At 40.9% G+C, this 25,142-nt stretch overlaps 1 protein-coding gene across 4 annotated transcripts in view; it reads left to right on the plus strand.

The window, feature by feature from the left end:
- The window catches only part of NRXN3 (neurexin 3), a 934,456-nt gene that overhangs the window by 277,684 nt on the left and 631,630 nt on the right, over nucleotides 1-25,142 (plus strand). For 2 of the 4 annotated variants that reach the window (XM_082761542.1, XM_082761545.1), the window contains 2 exons: nucleotides 3,732-3,935; nucleotides 11,290-11,316. In XM_082761542.1, coding sequence (XP_082617668.1) covers nucleotides 3,732-3,935; nucleotides 11,290-11,316 — 231 coding nt within the window. The remainder of the gene's footprint in view (nucleotides 1-3,731; nucleotides 3,936-11,289; nucleotides 11,317-25,142) is intronic. The other 2 variants (XM_082761544.1, XM_082761543.1) reach the window with 1 other exon arrangement.

Here is a 25,142-nt window from a genome sequence, read left to right on the forward strand (position 1 = left end):
AGATTTTCTGTATGTGTTGCTCAGCAGTAACATGCAATCCTTGAGTTTTAGGGACTGACTGTCAGGACAAGGAGATAGGATTTATTTCTGTGACTGCTACTAAGCAATACCCCCCTCTGAAGGGCTATTTTTGTAGTTAGAGGGAAAGCTCTGCTTACAAGAAGATGTGCTGAAAATGCTCCCAGATACTTCAGGTGGTGAAGATTTGTAAGGTGAGAGTGAAATTTCTTATTTTTAAAAGATGCAAAGGTGGTCTGAACTGGGACAGGCTCAGGTCAGCATAGGGCACATACAAGGACAGAAACTTATCTTCTCCTGTAGTTGAGCAGAGACTGTTTCAAGTACTTCAGGCTATTTCATTTTATCTGCTGAGCTGTTGCAAGGATTCATTGCTCTGTTTGTAGTAGACTGACCAGAGAAGGGGCAGTAAGAAACACTGTGAAGTAATGCCTGAATGAGGCTGTTATTGGATATCAGCTGAAACACTGTCTTGATTTTCATATTAATTTTGATCATCCCTTCCAACTGGACGTTTGTTTCCATTTTCTTCTGTCTGGTTTGTCTCTTTTGATTAATTCTAAATTGGAATGGCTGTTGTATGGTGACTGGAATAACACAGAACTGGGTCCCCTTTGCATCCCCTAAACAGCAGATTGTGGGCAGTGCTTAGGAAAGGCTTTCCTGTGCACAAACTCACTGTAGTTTGCTTCAGTATTTACTTGGAAGAACAAGCAAGATGTTCAGGAGGTGGGAAACAGACATCTTGCTCAGTATGAGATTTTTGCCTCTAACATTATCTTTCCCTTCCGGGGTTCCTTACTGTGTTACTCATTCCAAATGCAAGCCATATTTATAGCATTTGAATCTGGGGGAAATTTAGGAATCAGGATTATTTTCCTGACTTTTTGGAATCAGATTTTGATTCTGAAATCCTATTCAAAAATATATTTCTAGATTTTTCTGCTATCTTGAGCAATTCTGTGTGTTTTGGACATTCTTCTTACATAAGTATAATGTTGACAGTTGGCATTTCTTGTCTAGGGGTAGCAATTTTCTGTCCATGGGATCAGTGGAGCTGAAGGACACAGATTAATTATTTTAGAAGGGAAGAGACTCCTTATTAACACTCTTGGTGTGTTGTCTTCTAATGTCTGCAGAAAAACTCCAATTTCCAAAGTACCTAATGCATGGCTCTGTGGGAAAGGAAGCAGCAGAGCTGGGCCGCTTGTGACAGCTACTCCCACTCACAGTCCTAATATTCTCCAGCCCCCTTCTCACAGTTATTCAGGTGCTAGTGCAAGCAACTGTTTCATGCAAGGCACATCTGAGCTGAAGGCGTCAAAAGAGCCATTTCATGCTTGACTGCATTTTCTAATACAATCCGCAGTGAGAGAGGAGGGTAAGGATGGTTCATGTGTACATACGCCCTGCCTTTGAGTGTATGTATAATATACAGTACATTTGGTTCCAGCTTGCAGCTGTGGGTGGCAAGGAAGAGTTGCAGACGTGAGGGGGAAGAGAATTGCACTTGGAAAAGAAGAAGCCATTCCCCCACCTTGAAAAAAGATCTCGCTTTCCTTCTCTGTTTCTTGCCCAAGCGAAGATGTGAGTCCCCGGGGCAGCGCTGACAGCTGGTCCCCAGAAGGAGTATGTATGGCTGAGTGGGTGCTGCGTGTGGAGCGCGTTGTGTGCAGACCATGACCGTGTGGGAGGAGTGCAGATAGGAAAACTGATGAGTCGAGATGCTGCTCATGGCCGTCTTGTTTTAATGGTGCTCACAGAAAAGCTTTTTTTTTGTAGTGTGTTTGTATGTCCCATGCCTGGAAAGGTGCTGCATACCATCTAGTAGCAGTGGGTTGCTGCACCAGCACCACTGCAGTGATATCTGTCACAGGTTTCATCACCAGATACACATCTTCTTTATTGCTGTATCAGTTTGATACATATTCCTTATTTACCACTTCTTTTGCATATTTATTACCACGCTAACATTTAGGCCTTGAGAGGACAATAATAGTTGGCTCTGCTAAGCTTGCTGTTTCCCTCTAGAAGTTTCACTCATGTCAGCAAAAAGGGCTCTGCTGGAAAATACAGAAAATGGGCTGAAATATTTAAGAAGAACGCCTAGGTTCCAAATACTTGTTGTTGCAAATGATGGGATGTTAGCCTTCGGTGGTGGTGGGGGGTGCTGTTGAGAATCCCAAGTAAGAGTGCTTTAGGGAGCAATCCTTCCACGTGCCTAGGGAGCTTTTTTCTGCCTCTGGGCTTTTTATCTTTTTAAACATATTTTGGTGGTAGAAGTCCTACATGGAGCAGTCTATGTCACTGTCTTCTGTAGGAGTTGGCTCTGTGGAGATGGGGTGCTCTGTTTAATACATGTATTTAAAACATTTATGTAGATTTGTAAATTTTGCTGATAAAAGTGCTTTAGAGCGTATTCATGGGCTGAAACAGCAATTGCCATGCCATAGTGGTTGCTGCAGCTCTATCGCAAGACTTTAATTCTGCCCCCCTTAGAGAAGAACATCAGTTCCTGCATGCAGCCCCCTAACAAATAGAGAATGTTAAGTACCAGAACTCCTTTCCTCAGCTGAACTCTCCATTTTCATTGACAGCCTCAGAGGAGATAGCAAGGAAATAAATTGTATTTTTCTATTTTTTTCTCCATACTCTTGGCTTTTGTTGTGCCTCCATCTCCTGCCATTTCCTGTGTTTGAATGGCACTTGAACTTGACATGGATTTTGATTTGTTCTTTTGCATTACAGTGCCACCAGTTGTGTCAGCAGAGCTCCAGGAACTGTTAGTAAGGAGGGGGAAGAAGAAGAAAAAACAAACAAACAAAAAAAAAACACCACAAAACAACACAAATCTAATGTGGGGAAAAAACTGTTAAGAAACCTGCTTCATACTCACAGATTTTGTCAGCTGAAGTATCCCTTTCATTACAACACAGCTCTGAAAAAGATGAAATGATTACAAGTAGAGTGGATCTATTAACTCAATTTTAAATAATATTTCCTGTGTCCTTTTCCAAGGATTTGTACAGCCAACTTTTCATTATTCCTGAATAATGTGTACCCCTGGAAGCTCTTATTAGTGTAACTAACTTCAGCTTTGGAGACATCCTTTCCTATGTTAGTCCGTTCATTTTCATTCTGCTACTTCTGATTATGTTTTTCTGGATCTCTAAAATAAATTGTATGTTTTGTAGAATTTTGTAGGTCATAAATTAATGACAATTTGCATTTAATGCCTTAGCCCAATTAATTTGATATATGAAATTCAACCACCAGAAACAAAGAAACAAGAATAGGACTTAGTTATGTCTTGCTTCCTTTGTATGCTTGTTGTCCAATCAGCCTTTTTTAGGCCAGGAACACCTTTATAGATGCTATTATTATACACGGTTTGGTTTTAAGAGGGGTTGTTCAGGGACAGTGGTGTCACAGACTATGATTGTTTGCAGTTTTTCTTTCCCTTTAAAGGAAATTCCTCACTGAATAAGCAACAGCTCTCAAGCGTATCAGAAATAGAAACTCTGGGCATTTCAAAACAAGACTAGATACTCTAGGAGAAGAGCTGTAGGCGTTATTTGAACTAGTCGTTCCAGCTAGTGGTGGAGAAGGCTGGACTAATGGAGATCACATTTTCTGGAAGATGTGAGAAATGGAGATCGCGTGGAAGTGTAACTTATTTTAATTTTTTGAATTTGTTTACTGATTCCTTGCAGAGGCCTCTATCTTGAGCTACGATGGCAGCATGTACATGAAGATCATCATGCCTATGGTCATGCATACAGAAGCAGAAGATGTGTCCTTCCGTTTCATGTCACAGCGTGCCTATGGGCTGTTGATGGCAACCACCTCACGAGATTCTGCTGATACTCTGCGCCTGGAGCTGGATGGAGGCCGTGTCAAACTTATGGTCAATTTAGGTATCGTATGAAAACCTCCCACTGCCCCTTCACTCTTAGTTTGGGCTTGTGATTAGTGTCCTTTAAAAAAAAAAATTGTTTAATTTATGTTGGTTTGATTGGATTGGATTGATTTCTAAAATAGCTGCTGAGACCTTCATAATGATATTCTCTTGTGGAGATAAATTCTTTCCTGCATTGCTGCATGGAGATTTGCTGTCAGTTCTTCGTTATGGACAGTGTTGGTTTTTAAGTCTTTAAGTTCTTAAGTTTCCTTTCTTGGTCTGGGACTGGTGAGCTCTGTGTGAGACATGCTGCTTGGTCCATCTTTTGATCGGTTACATCCCTCATTCTTCCAGCATCACTCAAAACAGTCAAAGCCAAATATGGCAATTAAGCAAATGGATATGGTGGCAAGCAGAAGCCCTGTGAATCCCAAGCCTTTTAAGAATTGGACAGTGTTTAATGCAACTTGATCTTAGATATTCTATTTTGCTAATTATTTTTATTTCATATTTAGTATATCTTTCAGCCTTTAGGGCTTTTTATGTCTAGTAAAAACAACCAACCAACCAAAAAACAAACCAAAAACAAACAGATCTTTTGATCATGGTGGTGTTAAAACAAAGGCAACAGTAATAAAAGTTCATTCCCCCATCCCAGAAGGTTGTGTTCTGTCTCCTTAGAGTTACACTTTCCTAGAAAATAATAAAAGACCATTAGAAAAAAGTCCAACAATAATGACAGTGAAAAAGTTGGGAGGAAATTCAGTCTTCTGTATCCATTTTCTTGCCAGTCTCTAAATGTTGTGTGGAATGACAAATAGTCTTCTTTTTAGAGAACATAAATGCAGGAGGCAAAGCTTTCTTTCACTTACACTGATGCACCTTATTGCTTCATGTGAATCCAGCAATATAACTAAGAGATTTTTAGTCAAACCAGAACTATTTTGATTATTGGAAACGTTAAACCTCTTCTAATGTCTAGGGTACTTCATATGAAGATCTGTGCATGGTCTGCAGAAGCTTGTGTCAGCTTTCAAATTTCCAAACCCCACAGGAGCAAGCTTTCACTTTTTTTTTTTTTTTTTTTTTTTTTTTTTTTCTCCTCTGAACTAACATCATCTTCAAAGCCCTGCTATGATGATATCAGGAGCAAACCATGTAGTGGCTTTGTTTGTAGAGAGCAACAGTGCTATTCACCCATACCTATAGTAATGGCTATTGGTTTTCATCTCCTGTTCTAGGTGGATATGATAGGTTTATCAAAGTCTTCATGTACCATAGATGAGCTTGAGTGATGATTTTAAGGTTCCTCATTCTCACCTGAGAGATATGTTGACCAGCAAGCAACCAGCTTATTTAAAAACTGTTTTCTAGCTATTTTTATTTTATTTTTTTGCTTTAAATTTGAATTCAGACCATGACCTCTGCTTTTGGGAAAAGAGAATGAGGAGAATAAAATGCATTTAAGCTAATTCTTACGTCAAAAATAGTCTCCAGCTACAGGGTATAAAAACATGTTCCATATTCTTGAAAAAAAAAAAAAAAAAAAAGGCAATATGACATGGTTCCTGTCTGGAATATATATGTTTTCCTTAGTGCTTTACACTTTTCTAGTTGAACTACTGAGTGTCCACCTAGCACAGGGGCAGTTGCTGAACTATCAGCAGGTAGAGTGCAAAGAGAATAGATGGACTTCAGCTTTGACAACAACTTCTCAAAAAAAAAAGCACTCTGATACTGATCTCTGCCTATATCTGCTCTTGACTGTAAGAATGCTGAACAGCAATTCTTTTGGGCCATTCTACAAAGAAATCCTGCAAATCTAAGAAATTTTCCTTCAGCTGGGGCTTTCCCGCTTTCAAAACAACAAGGTTACCTTGCTGTTGAAAGAGAGTTTGAGGAGGAATGACACCATTCAATTTCTGTTTACTGGAGGTCACATCTAACTCTTTAAGGAGACTGATCATAGCTAAAATGTCACAAATGAGAGCAGTCTTCATCACTAGACCCTGACAAAATGCCCTTATTGGTGAGAAGCAGTCATGAGCACCACCTGAAGACCCGAGCATGACTTGATCTGTGTCACCATCTCCCTGAGCATCTAGCCCATGACAAATGTGTTTAAACAAAGACTGTTCTGAGTGGTGAGTTATATAATTGTGCTTTTCTTAAAAGTCATTTAAAACTATTACAAAGAGCTGTCTTTCTTCTCCTTTGATCTGTTACATTTGATTACTAATTATTATTTATGTGGTTATTAAGGTCTTTCCTGTGTTGTATTTTTTTAATTTCTTTATTATTATTATTTTAATTTTTTTCTTTTTAACTCTTCTGTGTATTTCAGTTGTAAAGCTTTCCCATACCCCATCAGCCATAGTAAATCAAAAGATGGTATTCAACCCTTCAAAGGCCTGAAGCCTGCGGCCCGCACAGCAAACAGCCCTGAGAACAGAGTGTGCAGAGCAGCCTGCAGGGGCTGGCTTATCCCACCGCCTCCTCAGCACGCACCGACCCAGCCAAACAGGGCATATACATAGTACAGAAGGTTTCAGTGGGCTTGGGTGGGTGGGGGCTCACTGTAGGAGGTGGGAGGGATAAGACAAACAGTGAGGAGTAACTCTCTAAGAGAAGGTTCTTCAGGCCTTTCCTGTACGAGTGCCAGAGGCACTGCGGTCTGCATGTTGACAGCAGTTCTCACAGTAGTGTATGTGTTTGTTGTGTGAAGATATGAAGTCCAAATGCGATGCAGATCCCACTTCTGTTGAGAAGGACTCTGAAGAAATGGATCTAGTGTGGAAGGAGGAGAGAGAGAGAGAGATGAAGCCAGTCATGGCTTGTAACATGCTTGGGAATTACTTCAGATGCTGAGATTTGCATAAAGGGAAAGCAATGGCTGGTCCGATAGGGAGATACACATTCATTTTTTTTTTTCCTGCCATGGGTGAGAAAAGGGAAAGATTGCCCTTTTCCTCCCATGGGAAAGATTAGGTTTCACTGACTTTTGTTAAAGAATATTTCAGTTTTGTTTCATCCTGGCCAGGCTCAGCTTCAGGGCACTTATGACTAGAATAAATTCTGCCTACATCCTGTTCATCTGAGTCAGTTCTCCTGTAAGGAAGTGTAACCATCCCACTCTTCTACCTTTTCTTAAGATTTCTCCTCAGGGTTATCAAAGACAGTTTGTCTTTTAAAAATCTATTTTTTTAAATAAATAATTCCTTTAAACAAATGAAGCAGGCATATTTTCTGTTTTTCTTTCTTAAAAGCATGTGAACTTTTACACCAGCTTTTCTTTCATGCAGGTCATGCACTCATGTGCAGGTGTATTTATGTTCACACTTTTTCATTAATAACTTTTGAATAATAAATACATACAGTGACCCTTACTTTTTTATATTTTTTAAAAAGATATGAAAAAATATTTGTCAGATGTCCTCTGATAGTAACAGGTGGGTTCACAGTCTGAGAAGTTGGAGCTGGCAAGGAGCTACACTGTAAGATTGGGTAAGAGCATTTATAGGGCCTCATCTGGTTTCCTCCCAGGAAATAACCTGGAGCGAGCAGGAGCAGTCAGGCCCTGATTATCTTTCATGTGCAAGTCTTGCTTTGGAGTGCTCTTCTCCAACCATATGTGGATGCTTGTCAAAAGGAACAAACACTTTGTCCCCACCCAACGAAGGTGGCTCTCTCAACTAATTCAAGGAGGGAGACAGGCTGGGGCCTTAGCAATGCCAGGTAGCTCAATCATCATCATTTTGTGGTACAAAGATACAAATGGTAAGAAACCCAGGCCTAATGCCCAGAGAATTCTGTCTGCTACTAAAGATATCTCCATTCAAACAGTGAGTTCTTAGTGCTACTCAGATGCAGTAGAGCTGTTTAAGCTTTCTCAAGGAGAGGGTCTTTGGCCCTCTTTTGATGTGCTCTGGAAAAACTTGCTTCCAAGCGCTAAGTAAGCAGCATCTGATTTACACTAGGAATAATAATGAGAGAAAGTAACCGTAGGAAGGTCTTTCCAGCTCATCCTGCTCTCAGTGTAGTTACAGACCACGAAGTCACTTCACTGCTGTCCTCCAAATACCTCATTCAGCAGCAGAACAGCTGTTGAGGCACACCCATCTTGGAAATTCAAAGCAAGGGGAAACCTCTTGTGAGTCAGGAATGCAGCCATATCTAAACAAAGCAAATCACATCAGTAGAAGCTGATAACAGTGCTGAGAGCCCTACATGAGGATTACTCTAAGTCTCACTGTACTGATGGGGGACTCCCAAGCAGTTTCTTAATTACTCCTGAATTCTCCAGCTGCTGCTGTTTTGAGCACAGAGACCTGGCTAAACTTGCACCCCACAACTTACTGCCAGGGAAAGCATCCTCAGCTTTTTACTTGTATCCTAGTTTAGAGGAAAATACTTTTCTTCCCTTCTAAAAGCTGATGTAACAGGGAGAAAACAGTTTCATGTATTAAAGATTGCAACTTGTTTTGGGCAAGGCTCAGGACTACAGAAATAAAAAGCACTGTGCTCATTCTTTGAATGTAGCACCTCTGGCTTTGGATGCCTCTCTTTCCAGTGACTGACTTGAGGTTCCTTTTAATTCATTTTCCCAGAGCTTCTGGGCACCTGCAGCTTCCATAGCTTGTCTGACACAGGTGCTGTGAGATTGTAATGTCTTCCTCTATAATATACTTCCAAATCTTGGAGGCCTGTTAACCAGATGGCTCCCTAGACATTCTAGTTTCTCCTCTTCTGGCAGTTGCCATAGTGTTGGAAGACAGCGCCGTGCCTATCTTTAATTTGTAAAAGAGAAAAGGAGTCATAGGATCTTAGAGTACATCTACTGTGTGTAACAAAGTGCTCTGTAGAGACAGCGTGGTGGGCTGAGCACCTTTTTGTCGGAGTGCAGTAGCGTTAACCCAGCTGCAGGACAGTGTGGTGGTGCTGGCGTAGCACCACGGGCAGATGCAAAAGCTTTAGGGCCAAGTGGGGTCCTTACTGACCAAACTGGACCTAGTCTGGTTCAGGAGCTGGTTCTTCTGGAGGAAGTTTTGGCTGTTTCTGCCTGGCACCCCACAGTGTGGCATTGAACAGTCTTCATGCTTGCAGTCAGTATAAGGGCTATGTTGGTTTTCAGTTTAAAACATTGATCCGTTCACCTGGAGCAGTCATTGACTGGGAGGAAGTCCTGGGACATATAGTTCTTTCAGGACTGCTGAAAAACAAAACAAAACAAACAAACAAACAAAAAACCTTCTCTGCAGAGATAAAATACACAGCTATGGCTTTAGTTTCTAATTTTGATGAATGTTGCTGGGGACCAGCCATGTTTCCCTTTACAGCACACTTACTGCTTAGCCCATAAAACATTCCCATGTTGTTCTAGCTGTATCAGCTCCCTTGATCTCACCTGCTTGCAGTGAGACTCTGGAGTCTCTCTCGCTCTCTTTCAGGCTGTAGAAGCAAGGAGGGTAGCTGGCTCCACAGGTAGCTGGTACTCAAGAGCTCCCCTTACCCCACCCAACTCCTGTAAGGGATATAGCCACCACTGTATGGTGATCGTACCAATTGCTCCAGGGCTGTTTGCTCCCACTTTTCTGTTGCGGTTGACGACACATGACAAACCTAATCGCACAAAACCAAACCCAGATTTTCTCAAGAGAAGTTCTGCTTGAAAACAGGCTCTCTCTGGCCATGCTGCTCCCAATTGGTATACCCCTACCCATTATGACTTTTTATCTGTAGACTCTTCCCCTTTCTTCCCCTTTTATTTTTAAGAGTAACATTTAGTTGCAGCTGCTGAAATAATTTTCCTACATCTGCCTGAATAAATACAAAATTAGTCCAATTAAGCAGCAAACTTCTTTCTGTTTCTCTGCCATTTTGTGTAATCTTTGCTGTTGGGCCATATTTCTGTAATAAATATGACCATCTCTGCTGGTCAAAGCCTTAGTTACCTGGCAGAGTGTCCAGACAAGGGTGTCCGGTAGCATGGTGCTATTATTCCTGGCCTTGGTTTCCTAAGAGAGGGTCAGCATAACCCAAAATATGTAATAGCACTGACATGATAGCATTAACCCACACCAGACACCACAGCAACAGATATTCACAGAGCTGTAAGAAGGCATTTATAAGTGTAAAATCTTCTTATGGGTCATATCCTGAGATAAGCTGAGTACGAGTGCGTTAAAGTAGAGAAGCAGTGCTCAGAAGCCCTCTAGCTCGCACTGCTCTACCTCAACCTCATTTTTTTGGGCAGTTCCTCAGTTCCTATTTATTAGACTCCACAGCCATCTCTCTATTTTAATTTCCATCTGCCCCTTCTCCTCCCTCCCTTGTCCGTCAACTCTGAATGAAGCAGGGCCAGCAAAGGTTCCCAGACCTGCCACTTCGCTGCCCATTTCATCTTCTCCCCGAACGTTAGGAGCACCCCGTTCAGTCTTAGTGTTCGGACAGCAAGGCGAAACTGGGCTTGGAGGAACTGGCGGGGCTGGGGACCTTTGAAAGAAATTCCTGTAGTCCCTGCAAAGCAAACAAAAAAAAAACAAAAAAGTATTCCCAACCTCTAGAACTAGCTGAAATCTGGGCTGGGCGTTCGTGCGGTTAGCTGTTTGCAAGTGGCCATTTTATGACAGGACACAACTGGGCAGTATACTAACCCCTTCCTCGCCTGAATGGACAGTGTCAAATGTGCCCGTGCACATACTAAAAATTGTTTTGGGCTGGCACGAGGGGAAATGAGTTGAGGGTCTGTCTTTGGGAGAGCTGGAAAGGGTTAAATATTGCACCAACAAACTTCATAGGCTGATTTTACAGGTATTCTGTGTTGGACAGATGGTGTATTTATGCAATAACAATACGAATTAATTGAAAAGAAACCAAGTGTAGAGGTTGACTTGAAATTTCAAGCTTCTCAGAGAAATTGCTAAAGGTTTTTAAAAAGAGAAATTACAGTGGCGTATGACTTGCATTTCAAGGGAGATCTTTTTGTGCCTTAATTTGACAATTTTTTCTTGTAATTCACATCAGTTCGTGTTCTGGAGTAGAAGATACTCTTAGATGCATAGGCTTCTATAAAAAGGAAATAGCTTTCTGTATCAACATGTGGATATATATGTACATTGGTATATCTCTCTATACATATGTGTATATATATCTGTGTGTGTATATATATATTTATGTAACAGATATTTACGTAGAATATACTGTACATATACACCCACTCCTGAACTTGTACAGACTGTATATAAATATAAAATGGCCACATCTCTTTGCGTGTGTCTGTCCCCGGAAGGGTGGACTGATTGTTTTTGGATGTCTGCAGCTGTTACCTTGAAGGATGCAATTTCATCTTTCATTTATTTTTCCCCATCTAGACTGTATCAGGATAAACTGTAACGCCAGTAAGTTTTCCCTCAAGTTTCATTTTGTTCTCTTTCTAAATATATTAAAATAACTTTATTTTCTTTGCTGTTTTATAAGCTGTTTTTTCTTTGATTTTATTTTTCTTGTTTCTTTTTTTAAAAAATCCTCTGAAATTGAAGGGCTGGGTGGGATATGAAGCTGGGGGGAGGAGGAAAGACCTTAAGGTGATTGTATGTGAAAATTTTGTGTTAGGTTTCTCCAAGGAGGAGATGAACTGTTATTTCATAGCTTTGCAGAAGAACACCTGAGGAACCTGATGAGCTGATATTGTATTTCACTGGTAACCTGTTGTCTTTATGAAAACTTTTAAAGAGCCACATAAGAATAACAACAGGTACTGTATGCACTTCTCCACTACAAAAAAAAAAAAAAAAAAGCATGCATATTTAAACACACACAAAAAAACAAATCTTAATTTTTCACTTTGTTTCAGAATGGTGACAACTTAATCTGATATTTATTCAAAGTCATTTTGGGGGGGAGGGAGTATAGAAGAAATACAATTAGATCTTAGTTTTTGAGTATATTATCAGAGTTATATGAGAGCCTTTTATTTAGCATTTAACTCTCTTAGATTTACACAATAAAGGCCACATGAATCCTTGGTTCATTAAAGATCCCTTTCAGTCTGTTATAAGGTAGGGAAGGTTGCTGTAGAAAGATGCTGGCTGATGGAAAACTGTATACCCTTGCATGAAAAATAATATTAAAAGACCATATCCAATTTTAGTCTGTGATTGAGGAAACAATCTTTTCTGTTTACTTCAAAGAGCTGTTTGAAGTTGCTGTAGGCTTAAAACTGAAACACTGTTCCCAAAGAATGGAGCTGTTTAGATCTCAAGTATGGTGGTGTGTCTTACTTGAAACCAGATTCCTTGCTGCACTGACAGATCCTGGGTGTTAGATGATTTATGGAAGACTGAACATGAATTTGGAAGTGCTATAATGAATTAAGAGGCGAGGTTGGTCCATGAATGGTGTTGGCTTGGGGAAGAGTGGCTAGAAAGCTGCCCAGAAGAAAAGGACCTGGAGGTGCTGGTCGACAGTTGGCTGAACAGGATCCAGCCGTGTGCCCAGGTGGTGAAGAAGGCAGTGGCATTCTGGCCTGCATCTGAAACAGCGTGGCCAGCAGGGCTAGGGAAAGGATTTTTGCTTTGTATGCAACACTGATGAGACTACCTCTCAAACACCGTGTTCAGTTTTGGTTCCCTCAGTATAAGAAAGATATTGAGTTGCTCGAGCACGTGCAGAGAAGAGCAAAAAAAAAATTAGTGAAGGGACTAGAAAACAGGATTTATGAGGAGTGAGTGAGGGAACTGGGGCTGTTTAGTCAGGAGAAGAGGAGGTTGAGGGGACATTGCATCCCTTTCTACACCTACCAGAAAGGAGGTAGTAGTTAGGTGGGTGTCAAGTCTTTTTTTCTCGGGTAACAAGTGATAGGATGCAAGGAAACAGTCTCAGGTTGTGCCAGGGGAGGTTTTGCTTGGATATTAGGAAGAGTTTCTTCTTGGGCAGGGCAGTGAAACATGAAAAAAGCTGGCCAGGGAAGTGGTGGGGTCCTCATCCCTGGAAGTATTAAGGAGATGTGTGGATGTGGCACTAAGGGATGAGATTTAATGATGACATTTGGTAGTTCAGGTTGATGGTTGGACTTGGTCTTGAAGGTCTTCTCCAACCTTGATGATTCTATGAGTCTACGTGTTTTCTAGAGGCTGTGGTCTTTTTATTTACCAAAGAGCCCCATCCAAGCTAGCAGGAAAATTGAAAGAAGTGTGTTGCAACCCTAAAAACAGAGCTTTCAAGTGAAAGTGGAGCAACACATTACAGAAACAGTTGTTAGTAGCACTGAGAGAGCAAGAGAACATTGTTGCAAAGCAGTTTCTTAACATATGTGCTGTGGTTTTGGACTAAGATTATGTCTGTATTGTTAGGCAGCAGACAGTTGTGTCTGTGTCATGTGTTCCCCCCCTAGTAACAGATCAGCTTTCTTCCTGGTCACTGCCAGATTCAGATCCTGCTTTTCAGGAAAGTGGAAGCAATTAGTTTCTTGGTCTTGGGAGGTGGTCCCTAGGAGTCTGCATTCAGAGAAAGAAGCCAAAGCATGGACTGATGTGTAATTATTCCAGTTGTGAGCCCTAAAGTGCTGCAGGAGCTTAATTGTGAGTTCACAGCTTTGAGAACTGCTTCCTCTCCTGCCCCATTGCAGGGGTGTGTGGGATTAGGCCTGTGTGACTCAAACGTGGCAGCTCTTGTTGAATTCCTTTTGCTCATCTCAGTTTGAACACTGTATTTCAAGGTAGAGCTGGCAACCAGGAAAACTGTCTTGAATCTCTGATGAGATTGTCAGTTTTCACCCAGCAGTAGCAGAGGGCATTTGCATAAAAATAGGAACTTCTGTTTCCAAACAGTTCATATGTTTTTGATGCTTAGCCACCCACAACTCTATGTAGATGCTTGCACCATACTTCTTGTTGATGTGTGTCATCTAAGCATCCATACCAGTTTCTTTGGTGTCATCTGGTGTTGTTGTCATCATCTTCAACTTCTGATGACAGATGACTACTAGAGGTTCATCTGTGGAAGACTTTTCAGGTGGGAAATCAGCTTTAGTAGCAAGGTGTGGTTGTCATACAAGATAAAATTTAGCAGTAACTGGAAGAAACATTTAAAAAAACAAACAAACAAAAACAAACAAACAAAAAAAACAAAGACAAACAGAATCCTATGGTCAGATCAGTGGGAAGACAGTCTGAACCCAGAGTGTTTTTGTTAGTTTTCCCATAAGCATCAAAACATCTTGAATCATTTTGCTTCCATGCATTTTTAATTGTTGAGGTTGCTGCATTTTTTAATACAGTCTTCCTTTGAAGGTTGATATTTATTTATTAAAAAGAAACTTTGGATTTACCTAATTTATTTTTTTATGATGCTTTGCTTAAAATGAAGAACACCTCTCCTAGTCCCTCCAACACCTTGTTTTGTTGCTGCCTGTTACAATGACTCAGGTCATCTGTCCTGCTTTCTAGAAGAAAACCTGCTGGGAACTGATTGATGGAAAACTATATACCCTTACATGAATAAAATACGGTTAGGCAAGAACAAACCAAATAACATTGTAGCTATTCTTGCAGGCACAAGACATTTACTTGTGCAGAGGGAGTTATCAATATGCAGATGGGTCTGCCAGGGTCTGTCAAAGTCAGTAGAAATGTTTTAAATTAACTTGACAAATGGAATTCCCAGTCGGCTGAAGAGTTTCAGGTCAAGCAGTCACCACTGCTAACTGAATGTAAGGACCTGGTTCGTGGTTTTAAAAGTAAACAGAGCTGTACTTTGGGGATCTCATGGAATGTGTTAGGTTAAAGAGCCTAGCAGCAAGATCACAGCAAGCACTGAAGCTCATGCTATTCGAGAGGAGTCCAGTGTCTTGTCAGAGGTAAGCATTTAGTTTTCGATACACTTGCTCTTAGCTTTCATTGGATAGAGTGAGAGGTTTTTGTTTGCATATCTTCGGGATGCCATGTTTCTGTTGTAAAATACCGTTTTCCCTCGCATCATTTCTTCTTACCGTCTTTAGTTTTCATCAGTCATATCCCACAGTTCTGGAATGGAAGACTGACATCATGTCCTACAACAGGAGTATTTTTTACTCTTTTCATCCCCATGCCTTACTCCTGTAGTTACATAAACTGATCTCATCTGTTTCTGCATGCTGACAGAGCTTGAATTTAGATGGACCCAGCAGTGCTGTTGCTTACACAGATTTGACTAAGTAGTAACTCTATTTTCCTCTTAGTGTCAAATCAGCACAACCAAAAGTAGTATCAGGGGCCTGAAATAGAATGTGGAGATGCACTGAATGATTCTTCAACATAAAGCAGACATAATGGATAGCAACATATTGTTTGCTGGATTTATGGGGAAAATATGCATAGACTAAATGCCCTTACATTTTTGCATACATACTTTTTTTTTTTTTTTTAATAGAGCTTACCAAAGAACGTAGCTCTTTGACCCACATCCTGTAAACTGGTTCTTGAAATATATAGCTCACCTTAAAGAAAGTTGAGGTTGTTGTGATAGTTTTATAATTTGTGTCATACTGGCTGGTGCTCTGATTTTTTTCAGCTTTCTGAAAATATCCTTAACTTGCTTTATTATCTTTTCAGTGATGACCCCCCTGCTTCTTATCAGTCCAAAGGGGATAGTTTTCAGCAATCTACTAAATAATAAGCATGGGGGACAGGGCTGTGTGTGCTGCAGATTCAGTGTCTTGTAAAGTGTCTTCAGTTTGTGTTGTTTCTAGGATAATGTTTGTGTTCTTTTTCTTGGTTGAATTCCCTCTCCTTTTCCCAAACCATTTATGTGGCATGGCATTAGTCACAGTCACATAGTTTGACACTATGCTTATGGGAGGTTTGATCTTCCGAAGGTCACTTTGACTGCCTTCGGGGCAGTGAATACTTCTATCTTATTGCTTGTTATTTCATAATGAGGCCTCTTCTTCTCAGTAAAGCATGCCATACAAGCTGTTACCTATTTTCATGTGCCTCGTGAAGCCTCAGAAAATCCTGATCCTCTTTTCTTACCTGTTGCTAAAAGCAAAAATGGAAGAGAGTGAAAGAAGACAGCTGGAATATGAGCTTGGTTCTTCCTTTTCAGTTGCCATGCTTACTGTACTTAGCGTCTTCATTCAGTGCAGTGTTAGTGTTTCATTTAAGTGCTTATGTAACAACAGCAAATATGAACCTATGATGTGTAACTCTGGAAGAGATTTTAAGTTTTCTTTTTTCCATATCCTCTTAAGTGAATAGGAAGCCATGCTAACTCTAATCTAATCAAAATGTTATAAAAACAAGTGCACTTCTCTGATTCTTAGGGATGTTGCTGTCATTTTAATAAAAGCTTAATAGTACTCTAATGTGAAAACATTATTTGGAAAGTGAAGAGGTGTGATTAAACAGACACATCGTATTTGTGACTCCAGTATCTACTAATGTCATTTAAACGTAATCAGGAAGAAATGAATGCTCATACAGCCTGAAAAGTGACAAGCCATTAGTATGTCATATTGTAGTGGTGAAAGCAAGCCTGGCATTTGTTGCATTTGTACAGCTTAGCCGGGCATTTTCTCAGCTTTGGGAAGTCTCAGACTCAGGGTGCCGGTCTGGTCTGGTGCTGCTGCTGTCACCTATTCCCCAACTAGTCCGGCTGGATCTTTGCTAGTGGTCACACACACACACACCTGTGGTCACTCCATTCTATGGCACCACGGACGCATGTGCCCTCCAAGCTGTTGTCTGACTTGAGCTGCTGCACTTGCACCCTCACTCACCCTCATACACACAGAATAGAGATCTCTCACTCAGGACAGAGTTAGAACATAATTTAATAAGCAGATAGGACAGATGAGGTGCAAAGCACAGCCCAACAAGCATGCTGAGCAGCCAACTGAACGTCCCTTTTTATCCCCTCTCTCTATTCCCATTCTTGTTTCTCCCCAAATCACCTAAACTCCTTCTTTGTCCTGCCATTGATTGCTGGTCAAGCATGCTGTAATAAGTCCTGGGCAATCTCAAACTGCTTTCCCCTGCATCCCATAACATGACTCCAACCCCCTTAATCTGAAAGGTGGTCTGGAGAGCTGCTCTGGTGACTTGCAGTGATGAGTTTCATTTCATGCTGGTGGCTCTGCTGGGACAGGGTTTTTGCTTTTCGGCATCCTTAATTTGGGTTCTTGCCTGCAGTTGTGCCCCTGGGCTCCTCCAGCCTTGTACAGATGGGACTTCGATGGGCTGATGGCCCCTGTGGTGGGCCTGGATCTAGCCTGGCAGGGTATAATTTGGGTTCTTGCCTCATGCCAGCATCTATCTGATGTGGGTGTTTCTCTTCGTGGGTACATAGATGAGCTTTGTCACATAAGCTAACAAATTTATCTTCCCTGTGACAGCTACTAGAAAGTAAAGTATTTTGTCTCAAACTTGCTTGATGCAAATCCACTCCAAGTCACCAGAAGAAAAAAAAACTCTTGACTTCAGCTCTCGGCACAGGAGTTGCTTGGTACCCCTCCACACTGAAGCAGTGCTCCTGAGTTGGTTTTCCACATGGCCATCTTCCAGCTAGGTCAGAGGCAAAAGGTGAAGAGCTTGTAAGAAGCTGCTCTGCTATGCTGCAGTCTAGACAATATGTGTTCTATAGAATAGATTCTGTAATTAGTTGCCCAAAATCCATATTTATTTTTTTTTTTATTCAGAGAAAATTGACATGAAACTGGAATCTTGTGCATTAGGACCTGAGGGAAAGAGAGATTTTTATATGTGATTTATTTTGCTTGAGAACAACCCAGACAGAGCATTTCTAATGAGAATTTGAGTAGTTAAAAAGGAAAAAAAAAAAGCAAACATGAATCAGCACAAGTGCTGCTTGCTATTTTGGGTGCTACCTTATCAGTACATTTTAAAGCAATTCCGTGAGGCTTAAGATTCAGTGGATGCTGGGTAAGGAGTGGCTGGTAAAAAGGCTCTAGTGATTTGTGTTATTGGGTGCAGAACATTATGTGTAAGGAAAGAAAGGTGTTTGCTGTGTCTTTAATCCTCATTCAGCCAGTGCCATGAAGGTCAAGGTTTTGCTATGGCATAATTAATTTTTGTAACCCTAAGCTGCGTTTGCTGTATCACAGAGTCCCTGCATCCCAGAATATTTTACAGACTGTACATCTGGGCTACAAATACAAGGCAGCCCGTGGTTATCAGGTTTCAGTGAGCCCCAGCTCCTAGTTAGCAGCAGTCAACCTTCGTCTTGGAGCTAATACTGTCATGTCCTTTGAAAGGCTGTAGGTTGATGCTACCCTTCTAGTGCTCAGGGAGAGACTTCAGCCGGTCTTCGAAGGTCATCCATGTGAAGAGGTGGCACTGTTTAGAGTGGTGCTTGCTATAACGCTTTCTGTGTTATTTTTAATTAATGGTGGTGGTGGGACCTAATGGGAAAGAAAACTAACCTTGCAAAATCTGCAATCATCAGTCAGGAATCAATGACCAGATTTTGGGAAACAGCTATGGCAATCCACTGGTTATTGTTCCCACCACAGCAGCTTTTCTTGACTCATTGCTGCTTCTTGAGGTTGTCTTCAGGTTGTACATTTTTATACGTAAAATTTTCAATTCCTGTAGCCTCTGACCCCTTAATGGGATTACAGCTCAAAATGAGAACTGTTGTATAGGGGGAAGAATAAAAAAAAAAAATCGAAAAATTAAAAAAAAATCACTTTGTTTGTCACTAAGCTAGATACTGTTTGCGTAACGTTGGAAATTACAGAAAAATACTGGGATGGATTCTGGGTGCTGTAACAGAAATATTATGAAATAGGCAGTGGTTGGGCAGATTTTTTAAAAAAAATATTTATTTATTTATTTTGTATTTTTGCTGAAGGGAGAAAGATGTGCTGAGGGATTTTTGGAGTAACCTTGGAAGACTTCTGAGGGTAGGATAAGTTTCGAAGTCCTGTGTGGCTGGGTTTTGTTTTAACAGTGCATGCATTAACTAGTTGCTTGTCAGCACTGTTTATTCTTCTCCACCACGTGTTAGACTCGGAGCTCCCTTTGTCACGTCTGCGCAGGGAAGGCAGGAAGGCTTGTTTCATTCTTGTTGCAGTATTTGCAGTGTCTCAGCCAGGCTGTTGGGGGGGGGGGGGGGGGGGGGGGAAAGGCTTTGATAGAAAAACTTCTCTACTTCTCAGTTTATTTTGGCTACTTTATTTGTGTAAACTGATTTATGTTCCTTTCTGAGTAGCTGTCATCACTTGAATTTTGCTCAGTGCTGTGGGTTAACCCTGGTAGGCAGCTGAGCACCACACAGGCGCTCGCTCACTCTCTCTTCCCTAGCAGGATGGGGGAGGGAACTGGAAGAGCAAAAGGGAGAAAACTGATGGGTTGAGACAAAGAGAATTTAGTTAGTGAGAAAGAAAAAATGGAAAAAACAAACAAAAACCACAAAACAAAGACCAACAAGCGATGCAAAAGCAATCATTTCACCACCAGCCAACCAATGTCCAGACAGTCCCTGAGCACTGGTGACCAGTCCCTGGCACCTTGTGGCATACCACCACAAGGTTATAGCAGAGCATGATGGTGTGTTACCATGGTATGTAATATCCCCTTGGTCAGCTGTCCTGGCTGCATTCCCTCCCAGCCTTTTGGGCACGCTAGCCTCCTCACCGGGGTGGGGCAGAGAGAGAAATGGAGAAGGCCTTGACACTGTGTGAACACTGCTCAGCAACTGCAAAGACACTGGTGTGTTATCAACGCCCTTTTGGTCACAAATCCAAAGCTCGGCACCATACATGCCTCTATGAAGCAAAGGAACTCCCTCCCAGCCAGATCCAGTACACTCAGAATGCAGCTGTAGCCCTCCGAGTTCGTGGGTATTGAGCCATAGGGCCTGAAAAGGCAATGCTTTGGCTGCCGTAAATTAGAACAGAGGACTAAAGGTGTCGTCCATGGTCTCCACGCATCAAGCATTTCCCCATTGATTTTTCTTCTCCTACTCGAGGCACTGAGTATGAGGAAACTTGCTGTGTGCATGGCAATATCAGGGAGCTGTGTAGGCAGTACTAGATGTGTTGCTTCCAGGATTAAGACATGTCAAGCTGTTGACTATCTTAAAATCAAACAATGACTGTATTGGGACCTAACTACCGGATGCTGTTTATGTGAAAGAGTAGTGAGAGGATTGCTAATGACAGAAGTTGCCTCTCCGCAGCCAACTTTTCCACACCTAACAGTCCCCATGCCACACGCCCCTTTAAGCAGTGCCTGCTGTTGGCCTGCTACCACAACCCATCACATTGCCTGTTTCTTGCACTGCCAGACTGTCCAGTGAAAGGCACTGCTGGTAGAAAATTTGTCAGGGAGCATAGGTGCTTGGGGAGGAAGATGTAAGTTTACCTTGAAACTATCCTTCAGTGCTCCTGTGTTTGACTGTTGTCCTCTCTGAAAAGAGCTGGGCAAAGATGAGCTGTAGGCTTACAGCTCATCTGTGAAAGAAGCACCTTAGAAATGTTTACTGTTTGTGCAGGACTAAATGAGGGGCAGAGAACAAGAACCTTTCTCCAGGGGTTGGAGCTGATGCACACTGGTATATGGTGCCTCTAGCACAATTGTATTGCTGTAGCTTCTCTGAAAACATGCCATTAGCAAACCTTTTGGCAGCTCTATCTTCGTTCCTAGTTGCTTATCTTCTAGTCCTTTTACAAAAACCTGATTCTTCAGGTTTCAGGCCCAGGGAAGAAGTTGTGGACTTCTTGCCTCTCCTGTGCAAAGGAAATATAAAACATCACTTCTTGATACCACAGGGAGCCCAGTGAAGATGCCACAGATGTTAAACACAGTGGTTGAGGTATTTTATATCATCATAAAGCGTTTTCTAGCTAGTGAAAAATGGAATATGTTGGATGTTTTCTTTGTGAATGTGAAAAATTAGAAAGCCTGAGAGAAATTCTCAAGTCATTTTCACAGTTAAATCTCTTCTGACTTGTGTCACTTCAGTGGCTGCTGTATTAAATAGTTATGTGTGCACACTTCATTGTGGCAAAATAGCTTTTTCCTCATGGTGACTTTTACATTATCCAGGCTTGATCATAAACTGGAGGCCAAATCAGTGGCTGCAGTTTTAATTATCCAAGGGTATCTTACTATTTTGGTTTGCTAGTGAATGTGAAGTGGAGAATGTGGAGAATGCCTGGCAAGCTTACCAAAAAAAAAAAAAAAAGTAATTATGCTAATTAACACAAGAGTAGGTTCAGGTAAGGGTTTAATATTATATTAAGTAACTGTTAGCAGTTTTTTTTAATAATATATATATATTTTTTTTTTAGGGAAATCTCATTTGAAATTATTCATTCGAGTATTTAAAACTGATGGGGAAAAGAAGATGTGGCTGGTACTGCTTTTGGTTCATATCAAATTATTTTCAGACTTAGGAATGTTGCTATCTCCACTAAGCTATTATGATCTTTGGGACATTCTAGTGAAAAATGTTCTGATGGTATTAAAACATTTAAGCAAAGTTGCAGTCTCCTGTCTAGAACCGTGTTGTTCATGAATTCTTGGAGTTTCACTATAGCTTCCTGAGGAGGGCCAGTATTATTTTCCATGCAAAACCGTAAATGTTTCTCAGCTGAATTTAGGAAAATTCTCATGTATTTGATATTTTAACTTTAATACAAGAAAGGAAGGGAATAAGTGTATATGTAGAAGACAACTGAGATTTTTGGTGGTCATTATGCAGTTGGCCAAGCTGTATACTAGTAGTTACAACTACAGTGATCACATACAACATAATTACGTTGCTACCACTGCATGTTCTGCCACATTATTACGCTATTGCACTCTCTCATGAAAATACTGACTATGGTCAGTCTTAGGGATTGTCAAAATATTTATGCCACAAGTCTGAGCAATATCACAGCCCCTTTGTTTGCTGTGGGCAGAAAACTAGCCTCATTTAGTTTCATGCTTTCTTATACAAAAAAAAAAAAAAAAAAAAAAAAAAGGGAAGAAGAAAGGAAGTTTCTAATTTAGTATTTTAAATTTTCTGCTTAGCACAATTCTAGATGAAGGGGAATATTTATAAGTAAATTGCTTCCTAAGTTGTCATTGCTATTGAAAGCAATGTCAATAAAATTGACAAGTTTTTGTTGCAGCAAAAATTGTTAATTTCTCAATGGTCACACTTTGTGTTATTTCAAAAATATTAAAATGCATCAAAAACAGTGTGAAAACTATACGAAAGCACAAGTTTTCTTTTTTATTTTATTTTTCATTTTGCATAGCTCTCATGCAGCTTGTTTTCCTGAAAGCTGAGAAGTTTATCTAGACTTTAAGCTTTTTCCCCCAGTTGCAGTAGGATCTCAAGCTTCCAGCTTGGCAGATTCACTGAGCAGTATTTGGTACAATTCCTCACTTGTGTGGTGACTTCTCCAGCTGTATTTTGCAGGGAATGCTGTATCCAGCAGGGCTGTGTAGAGAGGATCATCTGTGACCCCAAATGTCTGTGTGCCCAGGCTGACCGTGCTGGTTCGCAGCCCAAGCAAGCTTTCCTTCTGTCCTGGCACTCGCTGCTGTGCCTGTTACAGAGGGAGCTGAGCACCACCTCGTGGTGCAGCTGGAGGTTTTCTGGTCTCTGTTTATGTGCTGAGCAGCCTAATATACCTACAAAGCAGCAGCAAATCACTCCGTATTTGTTTTGTGTTGCTTTTTCCCATTTCTGAAAGTATCAGAAGTATGTTCAGGGTGCTCTGTGGAAGGTAATAGCAAGGAAGAGATAACATGGGCAGAGCTGTGTGAAAAGGTCTTGAATGCAAATCGATTCCTGACTGTAGCACAGGGCTACTATATCAAATATGCTTTATAGGCAGCAAGAAACTTTTTCAAAGTGTGGATTGTATCACAGGACAGTGCTAATCAGCACAACAACAGCAAGCTCTGCTTTCTTGTACTTGCTCTTCTTCCTCTCAGATGAAAACAGCTGATGCTGCAGAACTAAAGGTTTTGGGCTTAAGTGCTAGAACAGTCCAATAAAGGAGACTGAGGGGACTGCTCAGCCTCTGCCAGCTTGCAACTTGACAGTACTGTGTCTTGGACAGCTGCAGCAAATCAGACCATCTTAACTTCACTACTCCATTCCCAGTGATAAAGCTAAGGTCAGGCTTGAAGTAGTAAGTAAAGCATGCTTGTATGAGCATGTACAAAACATCCTTAGTAAAATGTATCATGTGGAATATCTATAGAAAAATATAACAACTTCTGATTTCAGAAGCTTCACAGAATATATATATAACTGGCATATTTTCTAATAATTTGTATGAACGCATGCATAACCTCTCACAATAGCAACAGCCTACAGTGGTGGTGGGACAGCTGACAGGTCGGTAAGCAAGAAAAGTAGGGAAAATATTTAAATAAACCCAGCTATTGAAAAAACATAAGTGATATTTGCTTAGCCAACACTCAGTCACTCCGAGCTGGTTAGGCAAGAATTCAGCAAGGGTTACAGTGGTTAAGTGCTGAAATGCCTTGGTTTCAGATGAAATCCTTAAAAGCACATTAACCCAGCCTTGACCGTAATGGGCTGTAGGAGCCATATGTGAATACAGAGGCTGTTAAAAGCTGACGGTGGTGCTTGGAAGACATGAAGTTACTTTAAACCCAAACCCTCAATTGAAAAAGCTGAAACACGAGAAATAAAGAGTAAGAGTAATTAAGCAAATAGAGATGTAGTCCATTTTAAGCTAATATAATTGCATCTGATATTCATTTTATAAAAATGACTGTTAAACCTCTGAAAGATCTTGTGCTTTGCTTTATCATTAATCCTGTTTGACATTGTCTGAGTTGAGTCAAGGTAAACCTGAGAAATCCGTTTGTTTCACAGCCTCACACAGTGACTCTGAGGCAGGCTTTCTGCCTTCTTGATTGCTGAAACTATGTTATTTAGTACTCAACTCCAGTAGGCAGTTAAGACGTTCTTTCCTGCTTTAGATGTAATTCACAGAGGTATTGAGCATAGTCAACTCCCGTTGACTTTCAGAGGGTTTTAGAGGGCTCAGCATTTGTGAAAAAACAAATCTTAAGGCCCTTGTCTGCTGACCAATACTAAAGGGAAATATTCAGAACTGAAAATATGACAAGTGAGAGATATACTGTGTCATTTTTTTCCCATTGTGAGGTAAATGAGCCAAGTGTGAGTCCCCTGGGGCATATTGTGCCTTCATGTGGGCAGGTGGGCAGAAGTTTTTGCCGAAGCAGAATGCAACATACCTAATGGATCGTGTTTTCCCATGGGATTTAATTGCTATGACCTGAAAAATTAATTAGTTTGAGAAGGCTCAGTTACATTGCTCTGAATCAAAAAAAAAGTGCATTTTAACTTACCCAACATTTATCTCTGGGGATCTGCATCATATTTATATTCAACGACCAAATACAAATGTGTTTTCAGGTGAGATTTTGGCTTTTGCTTTTTCTGATTGGGCCAGAAATTTAACAAACATCCTTTTCCTGATATTGTTGGGAGTGCAGAAGAAGGACCGAGAGAACTGCAGTAAATTAAAAGAGGAATGTAGTGAAATATTTTAGCTGCCTCTCATTTTTGGGAGGAACATTGGCTTTATCTGCAGTTGGGCAAGGTAATGCATTGCTTCATTTTGGCATTCTTATTTTGTCACAGCACAGATAGGGTATTTGCTTCTGTTTCACTGTGGGATGAAATTAAAAATCCTTTCTTAGGAATTCTTAAGCATATTTTGATCTTTGGAGTATTCATTTATGCTGATGATTTAGTCCTTAGAAGACTGCAGTGGTTGTGGCAGTGCTATCCCCATGGAATTGCTGAAGGACAGAGTGTGAAGTCATTTTATGCAGAAGCAGTAGCAGCGACATTATGGGCTTTCAGCCCTGCCCTTACATAGCACCATTATCTAAGCACTTCTGACACTGAGGGGAAGCTTTGTTGCAGCTATTCAGCTCCAGTGCTACTCTACAGTTTTTAGCAGAGATGGAAGTACGAGTGCAGAAGAAGATTATACATTCTCACATTCTTACTCACTGTGTTACCTTATTGCACTGCTGGAACATGGAGGGATCCACCCTGCACTTGTGTAAAAGGATTCTGCATGTAAGTTTATTTCCAGTACACTTTTTGGAAATTTGCAGGCTGCATACTGATTGAAAGCAAAATGCTTAGCTGCTTTTCAGACTGTAATTAAAATTGAAATTGGAGTGTTTGGGACAGAACAATATTCATTAAC

Source organism: Aythya marila (genome assembly GCF_965140915.1).
Source record: "Aythya marila genome assembly, chromosome: 5".
NCBI lineage: Eukaryota > Metazoa > Chordata > Aves > Anseriformes > Anatidae > Aythya > Aythya marila.